Source organism: Sceloporus undulatus, chromosome 2, assembly GCF_019175285.1.
Source record: "Sceloporus undulatus isolate JIND9_A2432 ecotype Alabama chromosome 2, SceUnd_v1.1, whole genome shotgun sequence".
Taxonomy (NCBI): Eukaryota; Metazoa; Chordata; class Lepidosauria; order Squamata; family Phrynosomatidae; genus Sceloporus; species Sceloporus undulatus.
In genome coordinates, this window is record NC_056523.1 from 70,125,185 (window position 1) to 70,150,040 (window position 24,856).

The 24,856-nt window shown below is 39.0% G+C and overlaps 1 protein-coding gene across 1 annotated transcript in view; it reads right to left on the reverse strand.

Moving 5' to 3' along the window:
- NISCH (nischarin) overlaps nt 1-24,856 on the reverse strand; it is a 43,779-nt gene that overhangs the window by 5,408 nt on the left and 13,515 nt on the right. Inside the window, 13 exon segments of the mRNA XM_042448906.1 lie at nt 1-118; nt 724-2,055; nt 2,632-2,687; nt 3,853-3,971; nt 10,321-10,429; nt 11,526-11,639; nt 13,639-13,767; nt 14,979-15,164; nt 18,478-18,546; nt 18,831-18,983; nt 19,634-19,729; nt 21,603-21,698; nt 23,403-23,566. The exon segment at nt 1-118 is cut by the window's left edge and continues 9 nt beyond it. Of these exon segments, the coding sequence (XP_042304840.1) occupies nt 1-118; nt 724-2,055; nt 2,632-2,687; nt 3,853-3,971; nt 10,321-10,429; nt 11,526-11,639; nt 13,639-13,767; nt 14,979-15,164; nt 18,478-18,546; nt 18,831-18,983; nt 19,634-19,729; nt 21,603-21,698; nt 23,403-23,566 (2,741 nt within the window).

Consider the following 24,856-nt stretch of genomic DNA (forward strand, 5'->3'; position numbering starts at 1 on the left):
ATATTGGAGACATGAGGAAAATGGAAGGTGCACAGGTATCTGGTTCTCTTCAGTAATCTTCTTCAGCAAAAATTCAGATGGATACACAGATGAGAAGGGCAAATGAGACTTACAAAAGCTGGAAAAGAGATGAATGCATATTATCAGCAGGAAACACAAATGAAACATAAATGAAAGCCACACATGAAAGAACAAGCACCTGTATTTCATTCAAGCTTTGTTAACACATTTTTGCACTTTTTATATTTTTTATGTGTCTGTGTTGTTTCTGACTCATGGTGACCCTAAGGTAACCTATTATGGAGATCTCTTGGCAAGATTTGTTCAGAGGTGCTTTGCCATTGCTTTCCATCGAGTCTGAGAGCACGTGATTTGCCCCAGGTCACCCAGTGGGTTTCATGGCTGAGCTGGGAATCAAACCCTAGTCTCCAGAGTCATAGTCCAATATGCTGACTCTCACATATTTCTATAAATGACTCATATTATCCTTACGTTCTCATAAATCTTAACTGAGATATTTTTGAGCAGAACCTGCTCCTGTAGCTACAGTTTCCTTAGTAAGATGGGACAGCATGATGCAAGGAAAGCAAAAGCATTAAGCTCAAAATGTAAAGACTATGCTGTTGCTCTATTCGCAGTTCACCAAAAGCACCTGTCACGTACAAGAAGCATTCACTGTTACTGCATGCTTTCACAAGTTAGCTTAAAAATGCATATTCTCACCTTGAAGTCTGGCTGTGCCTTGTGGAGACTATGAGGGAATTTCTTGTTGGCTCTACATTGGTGGACGCTTTGAAAATAATGATGGTTTTGATGTCTTGCAGAAGTGTCCTCAGGAGACTATAGACTCTTAGAAAATGGAATTTCTCATGAGGTAGGACAAATACGGCTGTGACCAATCTATGACCAATGAGCAATTCCAGCACATGCCCATCTGAAAATGAACCGTCCTGTTGGACAGAATGACTGGTGGGGTGCAAAAGAACTGAAGCCAGTGGAATCCTGCTCAGTTTGAAAATGCTCCTTGCATTTTCAGAGTCAATGTATTTTCCTGGTAGTACATTAAAATCAACTTGAACTATATGTAGGTGCTGAGGTGTTAGAAATATCCAACAGGGATGGAACATGCAGTGGCTCTCACCAGCAAACTTATGAAATACAGAATAAAGTGCAGAACCTGCATTATGTTTAGAACATGTTTTGTCATTACTGGGCAAGTCTGGCTGGCACAAGACTTTCTGAGCATCAGCTTTATTATGGCAGAAAATATATGCTGGAAAACAGCCTTTTATTTCTGTGTTTTCAGATGAAATGTGATAAAACCCCATCAGCTGGTAAACAAATTCCTGCAAACTTGCTTTACCACAATAAAGCAGAGAACTTGCTAAAGTGGGTCTGGAGCACTGAGAGCAAGACCTATATAAACAGGAATAGAAATCTTGCAGGTTTTGAGAGTCCGAGACCACAAACAAACTTGTGTCGCCATTATTTACCTTGAGTGTCAAACATATTTCTGGTATCAAGAATCCAAATTCTGTAAGATCAGAATATGGAAAACACTGCACTAGTTTCAGAGCAGAAAGAATATGTTGGCAGTTCCCTTTTGAATCTTGGGGAATTTCAAATACAGCTACCACACTACTAGCCAAAACCAAACAGGAAGCAAACTGCCTGAGTCCTTTATGAACCTGAATACAAAAACTCCACAGGACTTTGATTATGTCATCTTGCTCTGTTTTTGTGCTATCCAAAGTTACTGGCCCTATGTCTGGAGTAGGGATGAACTCAAACACATGGTCTCCTTCATGAAGTCCCATTTCAAAATAGCCATCTTCTGTATCTGCAGCTCTGGAATCATTCAAAAGGTTCCCTGCATTTTGAGTCTGAGTTTCCATTGAAAAAGGAGGTGCGTTTTCCACAGCTTCTGCTATCAATGCAGAGAGATGCTGCACAAAATCCTGATTTGTGGCAGTGTATGACATACAAATGAAAGGTAGGATCACAGTATTAAGGTGGTTATGCAAGGCATCAGGCTCCTCATCAGAACGGTTCAAACTTAGAAATGAAAAAAGAAAGAAAGGAAGATTATGCTACCCAGTTTAAAAATAACGACCCTCATTTCAAAGCCTCATACTGGTATCACTTTGTATTGCTGTAGCTGGGATACATAGCCACCTTCATATTAGATGCTCATATTAGGCCTATGCTTTATAGGTCTAAATCCAATGCAGATCACTGAAATGAATGAGCATAAACCTGCCTATCTGTGCACTGGAATTAAATCTATATTTTAAACATCTGACCTAAAGATATTTGTGTATCTATTCGGCTCATAAGGCTTTTACAATCAATGCACATCCTACACTGAGCATATCCTGATCTCCATTTGCTCTACTCTTTTGGTGGGATTTGCTTCCTGAACTTCCTGATGAACACAGAATAAGTAGCAGGAAGCACAGAGAGGCCCCCTAACCAAATATCCATCTTAGTCATCGCACAACACACGCTTAAACAAAATTCTCTCTCCTCTTTAAATAACAAAACACTATACATCTCTGGAAGCTACATGTTTTAAATAAATGTCTTTTTCTCAGATAAAAAAGGTATATAAAAATAAAACATCTCTCTCACCACATATGAGGGGCATCATCATATTCACCAGACAACTCCAATTGTGAAGCAGGTACCTTGAAAGAAAAGAATCTCATGATAGCTAAGTCTCAACAGGCTCGACTAGAACTTGGAGAATTACTTTTTAAAAGTAATTCATTCCCTTTACCATGTCAAAAGTAAACCAATATCATTACTCACTGGAATGTTAGAAAAGTAATTCACTTGTTATGCTGTTACTTTTCCATTGTTTTCCATTAACTTGTTTAAACAGAGTATCAAAAGATGGATGGAAAATTCTGACAAAGTATCTCCAAAATGCCTTTTAAAAATAACAGTCATTTCAAGTACTCAGTGGTTGCCCTTAATCATTATTCTGTGCCTCTAAATGTCAGGTATTGGTTTGATTCAGTAGTGATGAATAACTGTAAAGAGATGCACTCCCCAGCGGCTTCCATTGGTAATGGAGTGGATAAATTTTATAGTTTACATATCATATAGCCTATATTTCAGAGGAAAGAACACTCTGAAACCATCTTTGAGTATTCCTTGACTAAGAAAACCCTATGAAAATCATGTGGTCACCCTAGGTCAAAAAGCAACATGAAGCACCTGATAAACAGCAGCCAGCACTCTGGCTTATTTCTCCCCAAGCAGGACATAGAAATAATGTACGGTTTCATTTCATCAATGGTTTCTTTCTCTTGCATTATGGATAGTTAAACAGATAGTATGCTGATTAGATCCAACAAGCCAGGGCTCCTGCAGTTTCCTGGCTTGTTACTATGCTTAAACATGACTAGTAAATTCAGTTTTGAATTAAGACATGGCAGTAAAAGGAAAAGGAAGAACATGATTCATTTTTCATTAATTATCCTAGACTTTTCTTCATGCCATCCCTGCATCCATGTTTTTCACTTCTACATACAATATGGCAAAATCTGTACATCTTAAATGTCACCCAGCTTATGAAAAAATGTATTAAATTTCCCTACCTATTCAAGATATTCTTTGGAAATCTCATCCCTCTCTCCACTGATCTAGTATTCAGTGAATGATGCAGCTTCAAACTAAACTCACATGATACTCACAAAATCCATCCTAAAAAAGCCAGGCAGAATACCATTCAATTGAAATATTTTTAGATTGTAAGCCTGAGGGCAGGGAACCGTCTAACTAAAAGTTTGTATGTGTAAATTTACAGCGCTTTATAAATAAAGGTTAATACTGTAATAATATTACCTGATTTCTACTTCTTGGGTCTGATGTCTTAGAGCATCTTTGGGTAACTGTATGGCTTTTAGGAGTCGAACTACTTGATGAAAAACTGCTGGCTAGGGCTGTTTTCCTACAAGTTATTTCTGGAATAGACAGAAACAGTTCTTGAACACCACTGATGTAAAACCAAACAAATATAACTTGACATTTAAATTACATCTAATGTGAATGGTGACTAGAGTAGACACATGCAAATAAATGGGACTTCTTACGTCATCACTTACATAAGGTGCCATACATTTTATTGCATCTATTATATTCTAGACAAGCATTTAGCCCCTACTAAGCAGTATTACCTTTCAAACAGTCCAAGGAAATGATAAATTAGAGACTGCAACATAATTTAGGTACTATCTTGTCCATCCTATGCTTACATTACTGGCAATATGTAGTAAATAGTACCCAAATTAGTTGTGATTCACTTAACATTAAGTCTAAACATTATGTTTTAGCTCATTTACCATCATTTAAAGCAATATTCACAGACCTGGCTGTGAAACTCTCAAAGGAAAAAAAAAACTGTGCAAATATGTTACTGAGTTGCACTTTGATGGAAAAATAAAAAGCAGCTGGATGATAACTCTGTAATAGGAGGGAAGGATCTCTGCAGGTGAGAGTCTGATAAGACATCAGTTGGTGACAGTTGAAAGAGACTGTGTGGAGTGGATGTGTGTGGCTGATGCTGAGTGAATGAAGAGAAGGAGGTCTGATAATTCCTGAACTGAACTCTGTTATCTGTGTGGAACTATACAACAGAACTGGTTAAAACATCAAATAGTCTGCATCATTTAATAAACAAAACTGAACTGTTTGATAATCTAGAAAATATGCAGGGGTAGCTGTGCTTGACATTTAGCAAATTTTTATTTGTGTTTGATAATCTGTTAAATCAGTTTCAGATTGGCTTGCTTCACCCTAATTCAAGGGCTGGTCACACTTACCATTAAAGAAACCACTTTCAAACAAACTGGTCCACACTAAGGTCATCTGAAAGCCTAGGACCCAAATCCAACAATGGGTTTTGGAAGGGAAGGATGAGAGTGGCAAGCTTTCAAGGCTAGGAACTGTCAGCCCAGGCCTGGATAGGACAATGTCACAATAATTTTGATGCTAAGTGGTGGGATCTGATTGAAAAGGATCGGAGTTTGTGAGAATATATGAGAAGAATGTAGATTGAATGATCCAGTAAGGACTCCTCTTCCCGAGGAGCTCCGTCTCATTACCTCCCTTGAACTGTTTAAAAAGAGACTTAAAACCTTTCTCTTTAACCAAGCATTCCCCCATGTACACTGAAGTTATGTTCGATCCCCTTTTCTCCCTCTCACTTACATACACCTAGGAATTGGATTTTAATTGTATATTGTAATTAACATAATGTGGTTTTAATTTTATGTTGTTTTAATAATTTTACTATGTACACCACTTTGATCACTGTGGAAAAGCGGTATAGAAATAAATTTTATTATTATTATTATTATTATTAGGTTGAGGGGGGAGGAGAGAAAAAAAGCCACATTGGTGTGTGGACAGTTGGGGGAACTGAACCAGAAATGCTGTGGTACAGATAGACAAGGGTAATCCCTGAGATAAAAAGTTTTAGTAATGTAGGAGAATTACCAAGAAGTTGGGAAAAGACTCAAACCAAGTACCTAAGAAAGAGGTGGTATAAAACATAAACAAGGAAAAGAAACAAATACAGTATGACCTCTGAGGTAAATGCTGTAGTAAAGTAGGGGAAATATGAACAGAAACAGGTATTTATGGTATTCATATGGCGAGAAGTGACCAAAAACCCCTAGGCCCTGATTCAAAGGCTACCAATTGTGAAAAGTTGCAGAAACTGGCAGTCCTCAGATAATAGGGCACCAGAGGTAAAAGTCTGCAAGTCCTGGCTAATAATACACTCTAGAGAAATGAAGAAATATCTAATGCAAGCCCAAACCACAGAATAACAATGGAAAGCAAAACGTGTTTTTAAGTGTGAGAATGTGGGATGTTTTCAGTATAACTGCCTAGATCCAAACAAGAGAAATTTGTATGTCCAGAGTCCCATGGTAGTTCACATTGTGAGAAATATTCAAGTGAAGGAGTTAAATACTGTACGTAAGAAAGGATTGAGGAGCACAACCTGACAACTAGGTGGTTTGCCATGGAGAGCAAGGCTTCCCATGAGCTCACATATTACCTGTTGAGCAGACAAAGGCCTGTTACAGACTGCCAAAATAAAGCTGCTTCTGGTCTCTTTGGAGGTATGCTGTTTAAATGATGCATGGGTTCTAAGAGTCCGGAGGTTGTGCCAAAGCCACACTCCATTCCTAAGCACTGCAGTGCAGCTTTGGTGCAGCTTCCGGATTCTTCGGTTGCATGCATCATTTAAACAGCATACTTCCAAAGAGACCCGAAGCAGCTTTATTTTGGCAGTCTGTAACAGGCCTAAGTTTTTTTCTGTTCCTTACTTTAGATTCAGACCTGAGTGGGGATTCTGAACAGAAAATGGACATAAACAGATATCAGACATGGGCTTTGAAAGATGTAGGAGAAATGTACTCAGCTGTGTATAGTAAAACACCACCCCATAACTCAACCTCACATAGTACTAGGAAAAGAGGTTCTTCTGAAAGGTCTATGAGGTCCTGCTTTTTCTGTACCAGTGGCCAAAGTGAATGTGAGGTACAAAGACTGGCAGGGAAACTGGCATATTGCTGTGTACAGACATCCCTATGCCCTTTTTGATTGGCAACAATTTAGCCAAATATGTGGCACAAATTTGTGCCAGACACATTTGCAGTGTAGTAGGAAAAGAGGTCCTGTAACAAATGGCAAAGAGAAAAAAGATGAGTCAAAAGCTTTGGAAGATTTTTGATTGTATTTTGGAGGTTGTATTTTACTGCTCCTACGCTGGTGTGTGACCATAATAAATAAATAAACAAACAACTACCTACCTATCTACCTTAATCATATGGTTAACCAAAGGAACAGAAGATATTGTAGAATTTTGGTATTGTAATTATGAGTTACTAAACGTCAAGGTGTCATATCTCATAACTCCCAATTGAGACTTACTGAAGCCTCAATAGAGCAATAACTTCTCAAGTGGGGAGGTATAAAACTGTCATGGGGGAAAAAGGAAGAAGTTGCAAATATGTTATGGAATTGTACTGCAATTCTTAGATTTATCATTCCCTGTCCAGGCTTCCACAGATATGTTCAAAAGAGGAACTATTTATACACCTGTGCAGATCCACATCCTCCACCAAAATAAATGGAAAGGCTCGCACAGCTAAATGCTTTGTATACACAGAAACACACAAATGATTTAGAATGGAATGTGAATGATTTCAGAATGACCATCTTAAGAATTTCATGTCACTCAGCACAAAAGGGGGGTATCTAGTTTGCTGTATTCCATAGTTACTTACTCTGGATACTGCAAAAGCATGTGGTTTGATGGCTCCACATGCCTATATCCTACCATTTTCTCCAATGGGAAGGAATCACAGTGTCAGCTCTGGAGCTGATACATATTTTGTTATCTCTTTAGCAGTTTGTTCAAACTAGGATCTTCTGGAAGGTTATTTACTCTTAATTGTTGTACCGTGCGCCCGCGCCATACGCGGCTTGAGCATACGCGCTCAAGCCGCGCGGGGCGGAGCGTCCCATTCATTTGAATGGGCGCGCGCGCCCGTTGTGCCCCGTGCGCCGCCGTGCACGAGCCCCATTGTTTCCAATGGGGCTCGAGCATAGGCGGAATTCGCCTTACGCAGCGGGATCCGGAACGGATCCCCCGCGTAAGGCGAGGACCGACTGTATTATGCCTCACTGTTGGGGAGCAACAGTGGGGGCAAAAAGGTCTATCACAATTCAGAGAAGAACTCAATGGGTAAATATCCTGCTTCCACTCCTCACACATTGAGGGCTGTAGAATCTCACAGTCCTTGGAATAGCTTCCAACAGATTCTGAAGCCTAACTGGATTTATTTCTTGCTTTTCTGTCCTCCTATATAAATGAAAATCCTCCAAAACTCAAATACAAGAGACACAGAACTTCTTAAAATTACAAACTAGTTTTAGCTAACCATATTTTTATAAGAACTGTAGCTAAATGACTACATGGAATTATGCTTCATAACAAGAGATTAAAAATAGGCCTTTTCTGATCACATTTACTCAGGAACAATGGGATTTGGTAGACTCACATGGCAGACTGCACAATCATATGCATTTTCACTTGGAAACAAATTCCACTTTATTTGGTAGGGCTTATTTTCTAGGAAGCATGTTTAGAATTGCACTAATAAAGTTTTGCACATTACTGTATATATAATTTGGTTCTGGATTTAAAAATATTCTGCTATTAACATGTGGCTAAAATAAGTACTGTATTTAATTTTTAAAGGGCTTGAAAATGTATAATCATGATACATTGGTAATTCTTCAACAGAAGCAGCTTGTAACTTCTCGTAACCTGCTGAAAGTTCACTGAGGAAGTTGAAGAATTATTTGTACTTCCTATCTCCTGTAAAAATATTTAAATCTTCCCATTAAAAAAATCTCCAGTGCAATTTGATATGACTAATATTTTATGGAAACAGATGTCATAATTTTAAAAACCCAGTTCTTTATGAAAATAAAGTATTGTAATTTATGTCCCATTTTCAGACATTTCAAGCTCTGAAAATATAGTATATGCCTCTTTAGGCTTAAATTAGATAAGGTTCTGAAGTACTTTTTAAAAAAAACCCTCTCTTCTCTTCCTACTCATCTGAAGAAAACCTGAAAGACATTTTCTATACAGCTGATTCCAGAACCTGGAAAAGTTATTATTTGGGATTAAATATCTCAGAAACCCCCAGCTAATATGGACAGTTGCCCACAAGTTAGAACCTGTGTCCCCTCTCACAGTGGCTTTTGAGGTATTATACATGGAACATTTTCACAGCTTGTTGCTAAGAAGACATCAGGAACATGGGACTCTACACACATAATATACGGGCTCTGCCTCTGAAACACGTTCCCTTTCAAAGCTTTATGTTTTCATTTCTGCAATCTTCAACATGGCTTGAATTCTGGCCATATCAGTATTTGGAAAACTGCCTATAAAAGCTAACCACATTAAAAAGAAAAGCATTTAATTTAGGGAGAATAAAGAAAGCAAAGAATAAAAAGTGAGAAGTAGCAACTTAAAGAGCAAAAGGTCAGCTTTCCATACGAAATGTCTTTCACAAATAATCAACATCTGAACAATCTTTCTCAAACAAAATGTGTAGCGACAACCTTGAGCTTTGGTATAAGAGACTACAACTTCTTGTCATTTCCCAAATAAAGATCACATATTCTGGATAGTTCCCACTTCTTATCACAATCTTCATAGTGTTTTGAAAAAGAGAACAGAAATCTTATTCAAATATTCTAATCCGTTTACGATACCTTATCTCACGTATCTCATAGACTGTGAGGACAGGGGATGGACAGGGAATTATGCAGACTGTATGAGGTCTTGAGGCAGGGGTCCAATGTGGCCCTTGTGAACCCCACTGACTTCTCTAAGCCCCCAGAACTCCCTAATTTTTTCAGTTTTTTAAGTTTTAAAACCTCACAACCACCAAAATAACAACAACAACAACAAACTTTAAAATCAACCTAAAGGCTGGCTAAGAGTGAAACAGTGTTGTTTTTGCTCACCCCAAATGGCTACTACAAAGTTTTTCTGTAGCCCTTGACAGTTCTGCATGTACTGAAAATCAGGTGGCACGGTCTTCTGGGCTCTGGAGTGCACTCACCTCTGATACACAACAATCCTCATATAAGGGACAGAACTGACATCCATGAACTGATTTTTTTTTAATGAAGAAGAGACTGGCATATTAGCAATGCAGATTCCCACCACTTAAACCCACATAAGACACAGCTACGTGTTATTCTTTTTACCTTTTCATTTTTTTAATGCCTTTCCTGTAGCTACTGTTTAACATCATGCTATTGCTTTAAATTCCACTTTTTAGACAAGATCCATGTACACAATCAACTTGGAAATATACTTAAGAAGCATACTGTGTTAAATCTTTTTTTTAAAATGGGAAGGGAATGGGGCTCACAGCCACTTGGAAGCAAAAGGCTTTCTCAGGAGGACAGCCAGAGCTCTGCTTTCCACCCAGTATTTCATGAGGACCTTTCCCAAACCTTGAAGATATGAATATACATACAAACATGAATAGAATAATTTAATCATATAATTATACATATAAGTATATCTGTTTGTATAGAGAGCTACAGGCTGGTGTAAAAAAAGAAAAGAAGCCAACCATTTCTTTCTGTGCTCCCAAGAAATTTGCTAAACCCCATTCCCATATAGAGAAGCTCATGTATATCAATGCAGCCTACAAGGGTAGAACCAAGAGGCCCAGCCCAGCAGCATGATACATACATGATTACCTTGACTGGAGCTGACAGGACGAGGCAGAGAAGGAGAGGAAGGATGTACAGAAAGAGAAGAACAGTTTGATTTTGAACTGGCAGCAGAAAGCTTGGAATCTTCAGTGATCTGAGAAATAAAAACGGAAAGGCTAGGAACAAAGGTCACAAAGCATCTCTATCCTGAATGGAAAAAGAGGAGATTTATTTTCAAAAAGAGGGTTGTCTGTACACTAGTATAGGGGTTGTTTTGAAATTCTCTAGTGTCTTGTTATACAACTTATTTTGCAGAGATGAAATACTGCCAATATTGCATAGTTTGTGCCTAAGAAAAATATAACAGATCAAATATGTGAATCAATGTTTTAATTGACTTCAGTATAAAAAAAATAAGGAACATGGAAAACATTTTAAAAATAAAATAAAGGTCAAATTAAAAATTACATAATTGCTTCGTTGTGTGTCCAACATTCAACAAAAGTTGCAAACATGTATGTCGACCATATTTTACTAAGTTGTTAGCTGTATTTTCATAGACCTGCTTCAGATGTAATGCAAGAACTGTTTGATAGTGGAACAAGCTCCCTTGGAGTGTGGTGGAGTCTTCTTCTCTGGAGGTTTTTAAACAGAGGCTGGATGGCCATCTGTCAGGGGTGCTCTGACTGTAAGTTCCTGCATGGCAGGGGGGTTGGAAAGGATGGCCCTTGTGGTCTCTTCCAACACTATGATTCTTAACTCATACTTTACTTGAGAGTTAGTCTGCACCTCACCCCACCCTCTGATGCTAGGGGTTTGAAAACATTTTTTAAATTAGCCACAGATTCCAGTTATTTCCGTATCTGGACAAGCTGATTTTAATCTAAATTGTACTTTAGGATTTGCTTACATGGCATGCTAAACTGTGTAATTTAAAACAGAAGCTTCCAAACATCTTTTTACATCTTTTTACAGTAGCACCTCATTAGGAGAAGGGAGTGTGCAAACACAAAGTGAGGCTAGAATATTAAACCATGCCTCAGTCTGAATTTCTCATGCCTCAGAAATTCAGGATTACACTTGAATTAAACCAAACAAAGTTAAAGTGTGAAAACTACTTTGTGTAAATGGGCATTTTCACAGACACTACACCCAGCGAGCTTAAACTTTCCTCATGACTAAATAATGGGCTAACATAACCTGCTGAAGTGATCTTAGACATTCATTTACTTATTCACTTAAATTTTCACCTTCTTGTCAGAGTTATTCATTTTGTACTTCACATCCTTTGCTTTTTGTATAGCCTTCAGCACTTCCACAGTGTCAAGTTCTTTCTCAGTAGTTACAGTATTATCCAAGCAGACCTGAAAACAGCAAGAAATCAACCAAAATCAATCCTGAAGAGAACAAAGAAGAATCTCATCAACTCAACCAGAAAATATTAGTCAATACAAGAACTGAAACAATGCAGTAATTAAAGATTAACCATGTATTTAGAACTTGCACGAAAAGGCATTTCAACATACTGTATATACTTGGGTATAAATTGACTCCATGTATAAGTTCAGCACAGGTTTAGGGGTAAAAGTTATGGATTTTGCTCTGACCCATGGATAAACCAAAGGAAAACATTAGGGACATGTAACAGGGTAAAAAAAAAAAGAAGGGGTGGGTGCTGTTACCTTAAGGGGAGTCCTTGTCTTTTTGAGTGTGAACCAGACACAGATATGAATTGTCTCACAGAGCTTGTACAGGAGAATGACTAAAGGATGCCTTTGAACATGCGCAGAATGTTCCTGGGCTCCCCTGCTTACCTTTCTCCCAGTCTACCCTCTCTGCAGTTGTCTTTGCAGTGAGTCACTGACTGAGCTGGGCTGAGGCAGTGGCAGGACCAGCAGCAAACTAAGTGTGGCCTGTTACAGACTGCCAAAATAAAGCTGCTTCGGGTCTCTTTGGAGGTATGCTATTTAAATGATGCATGCATCCTAAGAATCCGGAAGCTGCACCAAAGCTGCACTCCAGTGCTTAGGAATGGAGTGTGGCTTTGGCGCGACCTCCAGACTCTTAGGACCCATGCATCATTTAAATAGCATACCTCCAAAGAGGCCCGAAGCAGCTTTATTTTGGCAGTCTGTAACAGGCCTGAGTGACCATTTAAGTGTGGGATTAAAACAGGTCTCCCCCCACGTGGCTCCCTATTCCTGGTCATAGTTCTGGCAGGTTTACCCCCTTAAGGCTGCCTGCCTGCCTCCCCTTTACCCTCACTGGAGAGAAACCAGAAACTCCATCCATTTCTGCCTTGCAAAGGAACAAGCAGAAGTGCTGCAGGTGGGTGGCCAGCATGCTCCCTGAAGGAAGGAGAGAATTAAGAACTGGTGTGCCATTGAGCATTTTGCGGGAGAAAAGAGGTGGGAGAACCTCTCCTGATGTGGGGAGGAGAGGTTGGGACAGGATTTGACCCTGCAGAGTTAAAAGCTTGGTGGCAGCAAACCCCACCTGCTTTTTCCAGCTCCTGGCTGCAGCACTTCTGCTTCTTCCTCCACAAAGCAGAAGTGGATAGGGAGAGGATCTGGTTCCTCACTGAAGACAGTGAGAGGCAGACAGGCAGAGGGGGCAAGTCAGCCAGACCCACAAACAGGGAAAGGGAGACATGGGGGAGTGGGGGGGGGGGGGAAGAAGAGACCTATTTTAATCCCACACTGAAAAGGACACTCATGCTCAGTTTGCTGCTGCTGCTGCTCCCACAGCCGCCACCCCAGCCCTGGTCCATCAGTGACTCACTGCTAATGAAACTGCAGAGGGGGTAGGCTGGGAAGAGGGCATGGAAGAAAGACCGGGGGGCATTCTGCGCATGTTTAAAGACATTCTCTATTAATTCTACTGTCCAAGGCCACGAGCCTTAGAAACAAGGTTGGTTCCTTGATCTGTGAAACATGGTGTAACTACATCTGGTCCAACCCCAAACAAGAAAGGCTCCCTGAGAGGAGAAAAGCAAGTACTCATCAGGCCATCCCAATGTGCAGTCCATCTCCCCCTGCCTTCTCTGTGGATTGACCCATGAATAAGTCGATCCAGGTTTTGGGGGTCAATTTTTTGTCTGAAATTTCTAGACTTACATGCAAGTATATATGGTAAAATCAGTGTTTGCCAAGTGAACCAATATGTAATGACAAAATAGTTTTTGTACAATAGCTGCACTTTGTATAAGAGAAAAAACATGGGGCCTGCCACTAAGCTAAGGCCCTATCCATTTTAACTACACTGTTTAAAAAAACAAAACCCTGCTCTATTGACATAGTGTGTTATACATGGAAGTGAAATGCTACAATATAAACAGGTATCAAATACATGTCTAAGCTTTACCTCTGAGGCTCTGTCACCAAACTGAGCTAGCACTTTGGTCCTGTAATCAGGAATAATACTTAAAGGATTGTTGGATAAGACAACCTTTTCTAAGCAGGGAAGGCCTCCAATATTTCTTATTTCATCAATCTGAAAAACAAAGTAATAATAATAATAAAATTTATTTAGATCCTTCCTCTCTACAAAATGCAATCAAGGCGGCTTACAAGATTAAAATATACAGTCCGAACCCTCAAACCTCCCCTCCTTAAAATACAATTAAACCATGTAGAATTTAAAACATAAACCATACTTAAAAACAATACAATAGCTGTGGTGAAGTCAGAGGTCAGCAGTTAGATTTTCCTTCTGATAGCCAGAGAACTATTCAGGAAAGGCCTGCCGGAAGAGATCCGTCTTTATAGTTCTTTTAAAGCTGTTTAGAGTGGTAATATGACGGATCTCGTCCGGCAGGCCATTCCACAATCTGGGCGCAGTAGCTGAGAAGGTCCTCTGGGAGGTCGTAGACAGCCTTGTTTTGCAAGGCTGTAACAAATTTTTCCCTGAGGATCTAAGTGTGCGGAGAGGATTATATAGGCATAGACCGATTATCAGTCTCAAAAAAGAAAATGTATTTTGGTTTGTTATTATGTGCCTTCAAATTTACTCTGATTTTTGGCAAACCTATAATGGGAATTTCCTGGCATGATTTATTCAGAAGAGGTCTACCTTCTGAGACTGAGAATGTAGGACTTTTCTAAAATCACCCAGTGGTTTTCCATGGCTGAAGAAGGATTTGAATCCCTGGTCTCCTAGAGTTGTAGTTCAATATACCAATATACCATGGTGGGTCATACACGTCACTTGGTACTATCTCTCAAAGATGCTTTAGAATTCTGTATTAAGTCCTCTGTTCTGCAGTAAGAAAACACACACTGTATAAGAAGGAAAAATGTTTTTCTGCATCTCCTAATCCTTTTTTAGATACCTTACCACTCTCAAATTAGTGTAAAGTACTAAACACACAACAGAAATGGGGGAATGTAGGACTGAAGTTTCCATTCAGACAAGCTGAGCTTTTAGGAGATAGATGTATTTTTTTTAACCAAACAACAGCACATAATTAGCAACCCCAAAGGGAAGCCAAAATAGTCAAGAGCCTAAGGGAATGAACAGAAACCAGATTATACAATCATCAGTATAAGGCCATGCTGATTTTCAATGTCTGATTTTAAGCACACCTGTTTCTAAGCATATTGAGTAAAGTTTACTTTCTTTTTCATTTACAAATACAAAGGCTGAACTCTAAAAAGAACACACTGAAATGTACTTCTAAGTAACAGAATTGTACTGTATAATACCTGGTCTATTTTGTTGTTGCTAAGATCGAGGTTAACTAATGAGTAGAGTTTGTTGAGGCCACAAAGCTTTTCCAAATGATTCCCTGCTAAATTCAGAGTTTTGATGTTCCCAATTTTTGTATGAATGCCTTCCAATGCTGCAAGTTTATTGTAGGACAGATCCAGATGAATGAGGTTGTAGAGATGCTATAATGGAATAGAAATCAAATTATTTATCAATAAATATACCATGCATCTCACTGACACTTTTTTAAAGTTGTACTTTACAGATTGAGGTACCACTATGATTTTAAAACTGCATACTGAGATTTTGTGCTCCTGAATCTTTAAAAGCATTCTTGGGCATACTAAATGTGTCAGTCTGTCAGCAGAACAGATTTGCTCTTTGTCATGCAAAAAAGTACCATTCAAATCTTCTCCAAAGGGACACTTGGAAGCAGACTGATGTGTATATGAGGGGGGAGAAGTTGAAGCTTCATTACAATAGATATATCTACCGTATAAAAAAGTTATCACCTCATGAACTTTGTCTGAAAATTCACCATGAATACCATATGCCTTATGTGTTTCGGTTACTTGACTGTTATATAAATATAAATATTTATTTATTTATTTATTTTATTTTATTCATATGAGAGCTGTCACCATTTTTTTTCTATCTCAGGCAAACCTTTGCAGGTTTGTGTACGTATCCAACTCTTTCCCGAATCTGAAGAACTCTTCAGGTATTCGGAAGCATGTAGGAAGGGCAGAGGTGTAATAGTAAAATCAAGTGCAGGTACTTAGACTAACAGTCCTCATAGCTACACACCTGCAGGCTGCACACCTGCAACCCAGACTTAGGCAGCCTTTGCCCTGAATCAACAAACCACATTGTGCATTTTTCATATGTATAGCAACAGGTCTTTTATAAAACTAGGAGGTCTTAATTCAAGACCAAGCCCCCAGCTCCCAATAGTTTGTATATCAATGGAGATGGCTCACACTATTCTTTTTCCCTCCTGCTCCTGTAACAAATCCAGATCAGCTCAGAGGGAACAGGGAATCCTGAAAGGGAGACAGCTGACATTATCACTCCTACTAACCAAAAATAACCATTCTTTTGACCCTATGAGCACTGACTTCACTGCCTCACTGCTGCATAGCAGTTGGGGATGTGAATGCTCCCCCTCACTCTATCACTGAACTCCTCGTGTTGGCAGGAAACATCTGTAATGAGGTGGTAACTGTGCAATGGAATACAGTTAAGATCTACTGTATTTATGTCTTGCCCTTGCTCTGTTTACCTTCTGTTTTATCTTGGACGAGTCTCACATTTCTTAGAATATGATTTACCATATATTATCACTTTTTCACACTCTCACACTGCCTTCATCTTTTCCCAAATACATCCAGTATTTATTAACTCATTCTCCTATCTGACTTCGCACAACCTTCTCCAAAACCTTATCTCAAAGGCCTCCACATTTCTTTCAACTATTTTACTGAACATCCATACTTCACACCCATACAAAGCTCTACTTATATTTCATTTTTGATGTAAGCTTTGTTTTGCGTACCCTGCTAATTACTGCTCTAGATGTTCTGTTTTCTTACCATGCTTCCCCAACATTAAATTTTTAAAAATTCTATTTAAAACCCAATGGAATTTTTTTGTTCACATCCTGTTCACAATGTAAAAACTAACAAGCATTTTACAAATGCTTCTAACAGAGAAAAATAAACTAAATATTAAGAAGAGAAAGTATACAATACGACTTTATGCTCTTTATAGATTAAGAGTCTATTTTTTTTCCAAAACTCACCATTTCAGTGAGTGGTCTTGAAAAATTCCTGCATCACTTTTCCATCTCATTATTTTTGTGCATATATGCACATGTTTAAACACCATACGCTTTTTTTAAAAAAAATCTGACTATGCCAGCCTCCAGTAGTTAGGCTATCTTTGTTAAGTTTTGTTTTTGTCTTTTAAACATTCAGAAAATTAACTCACTGGCATAAGAGATCTTAGTACAACGCTAAAAGAGTCTTAGCAGAACTGGAATTGGTAATTTGGTAATCCAATTATCCTTTAATCCTCAAAATGAGCCTCTTTTATCTAACACTCAAAGGGTATTGTACCCTTCACCCTTAAGCAGGTGGGGAGGGAACCAGTCATGGGTGTGGTCCTGAATTCAAGATCCTTGCCTTTCTCTGGCCAGTGAAAAAAGCTGATAGGAAGAAAAACAACTCATTTGAAATGTGCTGGAGAAGAGTTCTATTTTTTATTTACTGGATTTATCCTGCTTTTCTCCCAAAATGGAATTCAAAGTGGCTTACAATAATGTTAAAAGGATACAACTAAAACATTAATTACAAATTTTAAAATAGAAATTCAGTATTAGTATTAAAACAACTAAAAACACAACATAGATAAAACCATTTCAATAAAAACAACATTAAAGCATTTAAACAGCACTCCAATTACACACATCCACTACATAGGTAAAATTCACACCACAAAAGCTTAATCAATGTAAGAATGTCTTCACTTGCTAGTGAAAAGAGAGCAGGGAGGGGTTATTCTATGGATACCACTGCTAAAAAGACAATTATGAGGCTGTTCAGACCACCAGTAACTGCCAGCATCGGGGCGGCATGGAGGTGTGGCGTTTGGATGATGCGCACCCCGACACCATCCTGATGCTTGCATCAAACCGCCTGCCTGCCCACACAGCAATGGCATTATGGCACTCCTTTGCCGCAGCGTTCATATGCTGCATGCCAAAAGGAGCGCCGAAAAGAGCTGCAGTGGCAGCAAGAGTGCCCTTTTTCTGGGCCACGGTGTGCAGTTGCCACGGCCCCGATCCGGCGCTCAAAGGGGTGGCACAGAGACACTTTTTCCGGTAGAAGGAACTAGGAAAAGAGGAAGATGGCATTTCAGATGGATAGACTCAATCAAGGAAGCCATAGCCCTGAATCTGCAGGACAGTAGTAGGGCTGTTGATAATAGGGTGACTAGGTCTCTCATTCATGGGGTCGCCATTAGTCAAAATTAACTTGATGGCAGTTAACAACATCGACCTTTCCCTCCACAATTTAAACATTGCTTTTATGCAACACATATTTCTAACTTCTCATCTCAAAAACTCTTTATGGCAGCCACTGCACAATAAAGTCAAGAACCTGGTGAACAACAGGAAACATTTTTGAAAATCATGTTGAATTCAACTCTTTCCTCCTCTGAACTAAGATTGAATAGATAATTTTGATGAAAGATATTATAGTCTCAGACAATCTCATAAGGCAAAAAGACAATGCAGACAACTGAAAGAGATTCCACCTTATCATTTTCAGAGGCCATCAAGACAATTACTGCTAGTGACAATAGCAAGAGAAGAGGTCTTAAAATCTGGGACCTTTTTTAAGTGAATGACAACAGCAATCTGAAAACATAAGCAATAAGTTTAAGATGATAGAAATATACACACAATTCCATCAACCAATATGCAAAGCAAACCTGTAAATTCTCCACTAGAGGTACATCATTGTGGCTTAAATCCAGAAATTCAATCTTCGGCATTAGTCTCTAAAACAGAGAGAGAGAGAGTAATCAATTAGTCTGACGCAACAGGCTGGTCATAACTCAATTTATTATGTGGCTAATACTGTAAAGTAATTTGATAGCTGCACATTTCCTATAGGAAGCCAGAGGCCTGCAATGCAAACCTGTTCTGAAAAATCTTCAGATATAATCATTAACAGAAATGTTCAAAATACTTGATATGTTCATAGAATGCTAGCATCAGTAACTAAAATAAATACCACATCCCAATTCAAAACCTGTTTTAAGGCATTTTTATGAGATCTTACCACAGAGTCGTCAATTCGAGCTATACTATTGTGACTCATATCTAAGGTTGTTAAAGTTCTCCATGTTGGAATAACTGCTGTCACAGGACAACTTGAAGGTGCACCCTCTGGCTCCCATTGGTCAAATTCATAAGCCTCAGGAACTAGGACCTCCTGTTCAAACCATACACAGGAAAATGATAAAATTATCTTTTCCCCCTCCCCACATAATTTTTCAGTCTCTAAACATCTCTTCCTAAACAATTATTATATGCAGAAATAAGTTTAATATCTAATATCAACTAAGTCCCATTAACTGCAGAGGGACTTCCAAGCATCACCACATCCTTCCAGGCCTATTATTGCTCAGCTTTCTGGATCTGACAGAATCTGGTGCCTTTAGGGTAATTCTTAATATTTTTTCCTAGATTTTAAATTTTATTTAGATTTTAGAGTTTAATTTTTTTTAAAAAAAGAGTAATAATTTTCTAACTGCATTCTATAATTTGTATTAGCTATAATTCCATCAAGTCTATCCCAGACTTCCCCCCTGCCACAAGCCACTTCCCCCTTTTCCCTATAGACTCCTGCTTCCAACAGCTCATGTCCTTCCTCCCATCCTCGCTATCAAAACTCTTCCATGCTGGGTAGAATCAAATAACTGTAAACTAGCTTCATGGAGCCAGTAGATACCTGGTCACATTTCGGCATGACAAAGAGATAGTACTCTATGAACTACCTTTCTTATACACTTTCATCATTTATCACTATCTTTATATAACTCAGGTAATTATACTTGCAAATAATTAACATTTCAGTCTTACCATCATGGATGTTGCTGAAAACTGAACACTCAATGTGGCTAAAGTGTGCTTTGAAGATGTCAGCCCTTTAATAAGCTTTGCACCACAGTGATTTATCTGTTTTGAAGAAGTAACATAAACTAAAATGAGCAGCAATACTGGAAAGCATAATTTCTATTTAGATTCCATCCAAGCAGATGACAGAACTATGGTTACAAGGTAGGCAATTTTACAGACTTGTCAGTTAATGAATTGAGAAAAACATCTGTGAATTTCAGGCACCTGTCATATACTTTTTTATGACTGACAAAAAACTTGAGACAAAAACTGTTCCAGCAATTCTTTTACATTTGTTTGGTTGCTCTTTTTTTCACTGGCACACAAGGAGAGCTGACAGCTACCTAGTACAAATTTCTACCTCATACAATTGTGTTTTCTGCTTTTGGATATTTACGCATTATGAAATACCACTGCTCCTGCACCCACGAACACTCCTGTGAACATGAAGCATTTTTATATTACATAATACATTGGAATTCTCAATGGCATTTGAAAATACTCCAGATTAAGGCACTTGATGGAATTTTAAAAAATCTTCCTAGATGAGAGTTAATATAACGAGTGCCACACTATTCTTCCAGGATAAAGTCTTTGTAATATTTCAGTAAAATCTCCTTCTGTGAAATATTATGCCTAGAAAGAACATACAATAGATCCCATTATGAACAACAGCAACATATGAAATATGAGGCAAAGACAAAGCTGAAGTATAATTTATGAAGTGGGCAGTTCTTTTCAAGTTCTTGGAAAATTATAAAGATAATGGTTTTAATTCCAACGGAAGGGTTCATTCCCTGCGTGTAAGGGCCTCCTCTTCCATTGGGAGGAAGATGACTTCTGCCAATCCTTCCCTGACTTTGCCATAGCATCTCCCAACCCTCAGCTTTTTAAAGGGCTGAAGTAGAAAGGGGAATTAATAAAAACTGCCTCCCTACACTTCCATCCGCAGGGATATCCCACGAGCAGTTCTCTACTCAGAGTCAGCCTGGATGCAAGGTGAAGTAATGTACAATTCTGTGTGCTGTTTCAAGTGTTTATTTTTTTAAAAGTTATAATGCTTTTAAAGTAGTGCTTTAATTGAACATTTGGTTTAATAATTTTAACCCCAATTTTATTTCAGATGTTCTGTGTTTGTCTATATAGGAAGATATTTTGAGTCCCATTTGGGTGGGATATAAATCATATAAACAAACAAATAGATACACAGACAGACAGACAACAATTGAGTTTTAGAAGATAATAAAATGGGAACTACAGCTGCATTAAAAATCATGTGAAAAGCTCCAGGTTCAATCCCTAACATATCTAGTTAAAAGAATCTCAGGAGGAAAGCTGAAAAAGACCACTGCTAGAGTTCTTGGAGAACTCCTGTAACCACAATAGACACAGACTGTGGTGATACATCAGAGTCTGTGGATCACAATGTCCTGCATGTAGAGCTCCATGCTCCTCTTTCCACCAGAAGGTAGCTTTCAAGCCTTGATGACTCTGTCATGCCTCTTTATCCCACCAACTCACTTGAGACTTGAGATCTGGGGCAGCAACCTCAGATTACTTCTCCCAGCAGCAGAACTGTGGTAAGGACAGTGGCTATCTGCTCCTACCTCTTCACCCCAGCTAATAAATGACTGTGTGAACCTTGAGGTTTGCCTTGTGGGGTTGTTTGGATACTGAATAGAAGGTACGAAATACCTCTTTGGTCAACATCAAGAAAAAAGACATGCACACAACCTTCAGTTATGCATGCAGGTCATCAACAGATTCTAGTCAGTGAGGAATTTGAAGAATAACCATTGGAAAGAGCACCATGGCAACTTTACATATTCACATGATATTGGAAATGCATGCTAAGTATAAAGCAAAATATTTGTAGTATCTGTACTGGAATAATTTATAGAAAATTATATGCAAAACTCTTCTTCAAATATACCTGTATCTGATGAAGAGACTTAAATATTGATAGGTCAAAAGGCAAAAGATGTTCCTGAATGTTACTGGTTCCAAAAGGTCCACGTGTGCCAGTTACCTGAGAACAAACATTAAGAAAGCATTAAATACACAGGAGTGCTAAATGCACAGAAACAACATCTGTTTAGCAACTGAATACATTATCCCATTAAGATCCAGATGAGGTTAGAACTTCTTTCCTGGCAAATAAAAAAGAAGACTTTTTTTTTACTACTTACAGTAGCTATACACAATGTAATACAGAGTTTGAAAGCACAGTTGTAAAGATGCAGTCCACTTAAGCAACTAAACTGAGGCTGCCACCTTGTGAGTACATATTGAATCACAGGGCATTAAAGGTTTTAAAAGCTGTCAGGTTTTTTAAAAAAAAATTTGAATTATCTTGAGGTATACAGATAATACATAATTATTCCACAAATTAATACATGAGCTGAATAAAAAAAGCCTTCTTTAGGATTTTCTTGGTAAATGGAGATTTTAAATCCACTAATCCTAAAACCCAACTCTTATGTATGATAGTCCTCCTGGTACCAGTAAGGGCTGTTTGACAGTGGAACACACTCCCTCGGAGAGTGGTGGAGTCTCCCTCCTTGGAGGTCTTTAAGCAGAAGCTGGATGGCCATCTGTCGGGGATACTTTGATTGAGAGTTCCTGCATGGGAGGGGCTGGACTGGATGGCCCTTGTGGTCTCTTCCAACTCTATGATTCTACCACTTATATGTAACTCATCTCCCTGGGGTAGTGAGTGTTTTCCAGCAAATGTCTCCACATGTATCAATTAAAGCAGAATATTTGGATTTGGTCCTGCAGGTTCAGCTACACTGAAGCAAACAAGCACCTAACACATCAGAAATAAACAAAATAGGAGCCTCTGTTAGCAGACAAAGAAAGAACCATGTGGGACATTTATATAACCTCTTTGAAAAACAAGAGAGTAGAGAGACAGTTCTTTTAATACAACAGCCCCTTTAACAAAAATCTTTTAATCACCAGACTACAGTTGAAAAGATGAAGAAGGAATGAAGCGAAGTCATTAACATAGGAATGAAAGCAGTGAAAGGAAGAGTTCTCAGTAACAACAATATACCAAGTCATTTTGAATGATAATACTCTTAACAGGCAATTAAGGGCTGGGACAGATGGCCCAAATGTGGTGTGGTGGCAGCAATAGTAGGGTTCCGGACCGCGCACTAACTGCACGGTCCGGAACCCTACAACATGTGGACACAGCCTAATGGCGGCCTCCCATCCACATGGGGCCACCATCTTGGCATAAGCGACGCGCAGCATCCGCATGTCGCTTACGTCACGGGTTCACCATTGGCTCACTGGCAATGTAACTTGGGAGGCGCAAAAAGAACCCGGAAGAACTGGGTTTTTTTACTGCAGAGGGATGCTGCGCTATTTGGCGGCTGCGGCCTCCCTCTGGAGGTAAAGTAGGCGCCTGCAGAACACCGTTTTTTGGCAGTATGTACCTTGTCTAAGTCTGTCTTTTCCAGTGATAGCTAAAACAATCTTCTATACAAGACTAGGGAAGAGAATGATGTGGCTTGTTTACTACATCTTCCTAACTTTACTCACTACTGGTTATTCTGGCTAGGACTGTGGAAGTTTCAGATCAACCACATCATGATTCTTCATCCCAGAATCCCTCTGAATGTATAGACCTTAAACATTTTTCTTAAGGCATCTTTAAGGTTTCCCTCGTCTTTCCTCTCTAGTACTACCAAGCAACTAAAATATTTACATTAAAGAATGTTACCTTTAAATATCTGAGTCTACACGCAAAATCAAGAATGTGTCCAAGATCACTTTTGGCATCTCCATTTGCACATGTTGGCTTTCCCTGACACAGCTGCTGAGTAATGGCATATAATTGCAAAGGTCTAATGTTGAAGACCTCACCAGCCATAAGCAACTGCTCTCCTGAAAAACAACCAGTACAGTTTGGGCAAGCATTCACCAATATTACTGAGAGAAAATTAGGCAGAGAAGTCATCACTGAGATTTATAAATACTGTAACTGAAAACATTAAGGCAAACAAAATTCTAAAAAGAATTTGAGAAGTTGAACTGGGAAGTTTGACTAACATTTCCTTCATATCAGTCTGTCTACCTACTGCATTAGGGATGTAATTTTAGGCAAATTTCAACATTTCAAATTATCCCCTTGAAAATTTTCTGTAACTGTTATATCCAACAAAAGCCACCATCCCTTTATCAGAGCTGCTCCTAACATTGTACTTCACACCAATTAATATGCTATGTGATGTGCATACTGCCATATATTGAGCATCACTGAATACATCCCAGGATATATTTGATTTAATTAGCTACATCTCTAGCAATACACATTAACTCTATACATGCCTACTCAGAAGTAATTCACAATTAATTCAACAAAACTGATTACTAGGCTAGTGTAAGACTGCGTCTTAAATTCCTTACAGTTTTGTGGGAAACTGCTACAGATACTAAGAATTCAATCCCACCCATCTTGCAGTAGCCGCCCTTCCACAACCAGGCAGGGTACAAGGAAATACATGGAGAGATAGGACTGAGGTGCTGATCTATTAATTCTGCTCAGAAGCCATCGTCAACAAACTTCTCCTTTCCCTCAACTTTTAACTCAAGCTGGTCATTGTAAGGCCTTTGTAACTTCAAGCACTGAAGCTTGAGCTTGCTCCCCCACCTTTGTTGACTATCACTTTTCCCGTCTATGATTCATCTCTTAGGCTGTAAGTTTGTGGGCAAGGACTGTCATGTATGTTACTGGCCTCACATAAAAGGATCCGCAGGGGCAGAGCAACATCAGTAATGGAGTGTGGAGGCAAGGCTTCTTGGGCATCAGCTTATCAGGGCTGCTGGATACCACCGTCCCCGACACCGTCCCCACCACAGAAGACAGAAGAGGCAAGAATAATGACCATCTTTAGCAGCTCTCATGTACTGAGGAAGAAAGAGGTGCAGAGCCCGGCTATTTTTTTAATGCTTGCTGGAGCACAGTGGCAGAGGCAATCAGAAAAACTGCAGAGCAGATGATTTTCTTACTCCCGCAACTGTCTAGCTCCAGCAAGCATTTGTTTTAATTGGTGGGGTTCTGCATTATCCCACCCCCTTCACTCCTGGGAAGGTAAAGTCAGGGCTGCTTGAACTGTTGCTACCATCACACTTCTTCGCTTTCTCCTTCTTCCCTGGAAGTGAGGGAGCATGGGC